This window comes from Solanum tuberosum, unplaced genomic scaffold, assembly GCF_000226075.1.
Source record: "Solanum tuberosum cultivar DM 1-3 516 R44 unplaced genomic scaffold, SolTub_3.0 scf00101, whole genome shotgun sequence".
Lineage (NCBI taxonomy): Eukaryota > Viridiplantae > Streptophyta > Magnoliopsida > Solanales > Solanaceae > Solanum > Solanum tuberosum.
In genome coordinates this window covers 325,899-332,124 of record NW_006239029.1, presented here as the reverse complement: position 1 = coordinate 332,124, position 6,226 = coordinate 325,899, and the positions used below count along the sequence as shown (strand labels likewise).

Genomic DNA, 6,226 nt, shown 5'->3' with positions numbered 1-6,226 from the left:
AAATATATATATATATATATATATATATATATATATATATATATATTTTCCATACATTTACTTTTTCATATTTTGACACTTTTTGATAAAAATTCAGATTTCGACAATCTAGGGAATCGACCAAAAGAGATATGTTGGATATTGAAATCTGTCAAAAAGTCCCAATTTTTTTGAAGTGTGTGATTGAGCAAAGAGTACTTTTGTGAAACTTTATAAATTGACGCAGCATGAATGACTTAAACTAAAAATAAGCTCCCTTATATACAATTTATAATGAAGCACAAAGATCCCTTCATAACAACGTCAACTCTGATAGAAATCGATATTGAATTTATGAAAACTTCCGAATAGAACGGACTAGAAAACATGTAATATATTTTTAGATGGGGCATGCACGATCGAGAGTACAAGCATTTTCAATAAATTTGACTTAATTAATCTTTCGTCAGAGCACACAATGCAGCATATAAGTAGTACTATATAATATTTTCAGATTATTTAAAAATTTCTCTAGTCTATACATAACTTTGTTAGTGCTTAAGAATTTTAATTATATCCATTTTATATTATATATTTTTTATTTTGATCTAGTGTGATTAAGATTACTAGATTAGTGACTAAAAGATATTGTGTAGATTGTAAATAGGAATAGGATTCTTTTTACAGTGTTTTGTCTATCAAATAATGTTGTCTTTTTGATGTTATTCCCTTCACTTTTCACTTTATTTATTCTACTTTTCACAAATCAAATCATAGATTTAATATTTTTATAATGATGAGACTTTAAGCTAAGAAATGTTTTTGCACCACTAAAAAGAAAAAAAGAATTGAAAAAGGGAGAGCTAAATGGAATATTTGAGATTTGGAAAAATCTTTTTGAATTCTAGCATTACTACTTGAATGTACTTAGAAGTCTTGCATTCTTTTTTCTAATTAAGAGCTGACAAAGGTTCCTTTTTCATGGCTACTTCTTACTTGAGGGATTCAACAATAGTCAGTACTTTCTCCATTTCAAAATACTTGTTAATTATTGTATTTTATTTCTCGAGAGTTAAGGTTCATGATCTTCGATTAACATTCTCTTTGCCAACAATTTTATGTGATGTTGTTTGACTTTAAAAAAATAGAAAAACTTTTGAAACTATGGTGGCCTTTAAAATTTAGAAACGTTAGATATATTTCATGTTACATGGGGACAAATATACTATATACGAGTTCAATAAAATTAAATAATTTTAATTTAAACTTTGATACATAGATCATCGTCATCCGGTGTTGCAACTAGTTGATGACATGCATGCACAATTTTTTTTGTTTCCATCCGATGTTCGATATTTGTATTGAAGCTCAATTATGGAAAGTCTCACATTAAGGATAAAACATCTGATCTTCGATATCCGTACTAGAGCTTAACTATGAGGAGTCTCACATTAAGAATAAAACGCTTCCTAATAAAAAAAACTTCATATTCAAAAACACTCAAACCTGAAATATCTGATTAAAATAAACTTTATATTTAGCACTCCACTACTACCGCTATTAATTATGTGATGACATCAAACCCGGAAAAGCTGAGAAGAGGTTACATATGTGAGCAAAGTGCAATTAAGGTATCTAGCTAAGCTAGCCTTCTCGATTTGGAAAGGTCATTCCTACCAAATCAACTCACTCGACTCTTGTCGAATAGACACATTTCTATATTTAGTAAATTTAATCAATTTAAAAAAAAAGTGTTTCTATAATAGACAATTGTTCTAAAGATGATTTTTAGTCACACAAACATTTATGATATTTTAAATTCGATACAAGTCAAATCAAATAAATTGAAACAGAAGGAGTACTGTTTTACTATATAAAAATTTTGATTTATTTATTTTTACTTATCATTTTGTGAATTCAAACTATAAGATATTGAAATAAGAAAAATTGCAGCTTACTGTACTTTTTACAAAGTTTTTGAATATATAAATTTTAATTTTAAAATATTGAGTTGATCTAACTTAATTAATCAATTTGATAATTAGTCAAGTTATTTACTCTTGAAAAATGAAAAATGTCATGTAATAAACTGAGATGGAGGGAATGAGACAATATTCTTAAAAAAGACAAAATCTTGCATACATCCATATAGTATATTTGATATTGTTTTGTAAAAATTAAATTTCTATGCTTGATAACCTAACATGACATGCGACTATCGCGACAAAAATGTGTATTATTTATGTACGTATACATACATATAAGTAAATCATCTTCAATTTCCTTGTACAATGCAAATTTCTATGTACGTCACTGATTATCTGTTCTATTATCGATAAAAAATTAATCACAATCTATGCTTAAGAAGTTTATAAGAAAAGTAATTTAACAACCAATTTTTCCAATTTCAATTTGTTTCAGTATTGGCTAAAGCCCTTACTTTACAAGAAATGTCATACAAATTTACATGACATGATGGATTCTCCCATTGTACAAGGTCTTTAATTACCTTCTCAATTTCTTTAGTTTCCTTCACAAGACTTTCCATGCAAAAACCCAAAGCACTCAAACTTAAAACCAATTGGCCTTTGAGTTTTTCATCACTATTTTTATTATCACCAACATTGACTATATAATCCCCAAGTTCATTTGAATGTTGAAGATAAGAAGTCAAAATTCCATCTTCACTTGATGATGAGGACCTTATATTATATGATGATGATGATTTTTTTCCCAATTCAAGATCCATTGAATTTTTCTTTTTCTCGAATTCCTTGTCAAGTATCGCGAGTGATTTTACCAAACTAACCTCCTCAAAACATTTAGTGGATGTACTTATTAAATCCTTAAAAAGCATTAGGTCAGCATCTAAGTTATTCCAGTCGATTGAACTTGTTGAATGTTGTTGGAGGAATCTTAGTGCTTGTGACCCAAAAAGTAAGTACTCCATCATCTTTGACAAGGACCCCAGGACCTTACCATAACAACCACTATTAAAAGGTAAAAACCAAAAATTGGGCTCTGCCTCAGCTTCCGCTATGAATTTTCCCAATTCATTTACATGGAGTTTCAGATTCTTTTGAATTTCCTCGGAGTTGTTTTTGTTAGAGGACGATAAGGTTATTGAATCGATGCATTCGTGCAAGATTTTGAAAGTGTTGGAGAGCTGGATTTTAGCTAATGTTGAAGCTCTCGTTGGATGGAACAAAATTTCAACCATGATGGAACATGATAATCCAATGAATGTTTCTGTGATTCTTGCTATGGCAAATTCACTTGGAGGACCAAATCCTTTTCTACCTAGAATTAGTACTGCCCCAATAACTGCTGAAATCCCACCTGATCACACAAAGCGAAATAAAGAACATCAGAGACAAATTCAAGATTTAAACTTAATTGATAGGGTTGTTACGTTATTTTACTTTCAAGATGTGTAAATAAGTTTTTTTACACTATCAAGTTCTATAAAAGATATTAACAGGTAAATCTTCTTAAAATGTGGAGCAATATTTATAATCTTGAGAACAAGACAAATTATCTTCTAGCTACAACACATAAAAGTGATATAATAATGTAAAATTTATTTATACTGACGATATATATAATGTATAATCTACCCAATTATTTGGTTTAAAATATTTCGAATTGGACTTTAACTCTTTATAGAGGACTACTTTTACTGGACATGTCACTATTTATGTATTTTAATAACTTAGTAGTCTCTCCTTTTTAGTACATCCAAAAAAAGAAAGGACATCTAATAATTCAATTTTATACTTTTTGAATTTTTTCTTATATTTCGTGTCTAGTAAAATATCTTCACATAAATTGGGACGAGTAAAAGAAAGAATTTTCACCTGCTTGGCCGTACATCCGGCTACGGCTCAAGAAGCTGCTGACAATGAACCAAGGAAGCAAAGACAAGAACCTTATTTGCACAAATTTTTCAAAGAGAAAACATCCTAAGACACCATAAACTGTTCCCAATACTGTCCCTTGTGCTTTGACATTAGCAACTTTAAATGTTGCTTCTCTTGTTGCTGCAAGGCTTATTGCAACAGGCAACCCTGCCCAAAATCCATTTTCCTTGCTATAAATTGATCCAAAAAATATAGCAAGGCCTAAAGAAAGTGAACATTTAAAAGATGTCATAAATCTTCTACTATTTATAGTAATTGCCAAATTGTTCCATGTCTTTTTAATAAATCCTTCTTGATGTTCATCAACTTGTTTGTTGGAACCAATGGATTCAATTTCAATGTCAACTCCTTTTTTGGATGATAAAGGGAAACTTGGTTTGTGTAACAACAATTTTAGGCAAAAAAGGAAAAATAAAGAGGGGAGGTCTTTTTTTGTTGGTTGAATGGTTTGAAGTGTTTGGAGGAACTTTTCTGCATCATATGCATTTGACTCTGGGACAGTTGCTGACGACTCGTCTAGAGACATGTTCTTGATTTGCTTTGAGATGTGATCTCCTAGTTTTTCTAGACCATCTTTTAGCTCTATGTTGAGAATACTAATTGGGAATATTGAAGGGGAATTTTCCAATGCAATTTCCATCCCTCTTAAAGGTGTTTGGATTTCTTGAAATTTGTCCCCTGGATTCTCTCCATATGGTCTTAGAAACTTGAAAGGCAATCTTTCCCACTTCATGCTTTCCTGTTACCAATTCAAGTAAAAAAAGAAGAAGTTATAATCACTTTCCACTATAATAAGTTACGTGACATACTTTAATTCTAAGTCCGTCACAAAAAGTATAAATGACATTTTATTCTAAATGAAATGATTAATAGTCGATACACATATTTAAAATGTAATTTAGACTAGAAGTTTGAAAAGTTTTTCTGTAATCAAATAGTGAAATAAATAAATTGAAATGATTACCTGCTTGGATTTAATGGCTTGGAGAAGTTTGGGTCCATTGTTAACTAAGGACTTGGCTTGAGAAATTAAAGCAAGTGCTGAAGTGTTGTCTTCAGCTGAAAAAGCCTTCACAAACAAGTTAATCCTCTCGGTAGCATTTTCCACGAAGAGCTTGCTTTTCTCTTTTACCTATATTAAACGTTAATCAATAACATATTTAGTATAATTTTATAAGTAAGACCTGAGAAGGGTGTTGCATACACAAGATAGAGACATTGTTTCTGATAACAAGTATTATTGAATTTTGGAAGACAAAATATTTAGTGCATCTAATGTTTGAAAATGAAACGAGTGTAATAATGAATTTGACACCAACTTTTTTTATGACATTCATATAGTCAAAATACTAGTAATCATGTAAAAAAAAAAATTAGTGCTACTTATCAATTAATTAATTCTTACCTCACAACAAGCAAGGTTAGGATAAGGAAGCAACAATGCTAAAACACAAGCCACAACTCCAACGGCGGTGCTAGCCGCGACCCGAACCGGGTGCATAACGGGTTCGGTTTTCGCACCGTTAATATAAGCTATGACATACACAATCACAAGTTGCCCTAGCGCTATACGCTTCGCTATCAAGTGAGTTTTTTCGGGCAGGACCACCACGAACGCGCTCAGCGCCACAGCTGTAGAAGTCGTGCTGGCCGTGAGTCGGCCCGGCCCGATCAACCATAGGCTTAGTATAGCGGGACAAACGCCTTGAATCGTTGCATATAGCGCGAGCCAACAACTACGTAAAGTGTCACCTAATGTGGCATTAGTCACGATTAGAATAACGGTAACGTAGGAAAAAGCGGGAAATGCGACTTGAGTCTTGAAACTTTCGGGGCCGAAAAGGGTGGCTACACCAACTATCGAACAAGCCAAGGCGGTTCGAAAGGCGGAAGCTAGGCAAGTCCGCCACACAACTCTAGCTCTAATGGATTCAAAGCTAGAAGTTGTTGCCATTTTTATTATTTTTGGAGAGAAGATGAATGACGTTTATTTATAACCTTGTCTATTTTATTTTTGTGTCACGTACTACGAATAAGTGGAAAAATTGAGTTTTTATAGAGATGATTTTGTGGGACAGCACGTGAAGATTAGTGGGATCCTTGTGGGGCTAGGGCACTAAGGTGTGGATGCCTACGCAAGCCAAAAACTTCTTATATTATTAGAAAAATTAAAATAAAGGGTGAGTTTATTAAATTAGTATATATGGATGAGTATGAGAAGATTTTATATAATTGTTATTATATATCCTTTAGTCTTGTGCTTTATGTGATATGATTCGAAATATGAGGGACAAATTATTTAGTTTTTTTTTTAAATGTGAATTTAG

General features: G+C 31.7%; 1 protein-coding gene across 1 annotated transcript; it reads right to left on the bottom strand.

Annotated features, from left to right (window-relative positions):
- Positions 1-2,360: 2,360 nt before the first annotated feature.
- Positions 2,361-5,915, bottom strand: LOC102605636 (uncharacterized). The gene is made up of 4 exons (XM_006349062.2): positions 5,305-5,915; positions 4,864-5,031; positions 3,837-4,638; positions 2,361-3,318 (listed from the first exon to the last, which is right to left on the bottom strand). The coding sequence occupies exons 1-4, from the start codon at positions 5,851-5,853 to the stop codon at positions 2,387-2,389; spliced, it is 2,451 nt and encodes an 816-aa protein (XP_006349124.1). The 5' UTR covers positions 5,854-5,915; the 3' UTR covers positions 2,361-2,386.
- Between the last annotated feature and the right edge of the window lie 311 nt (positions 5,916-6,226).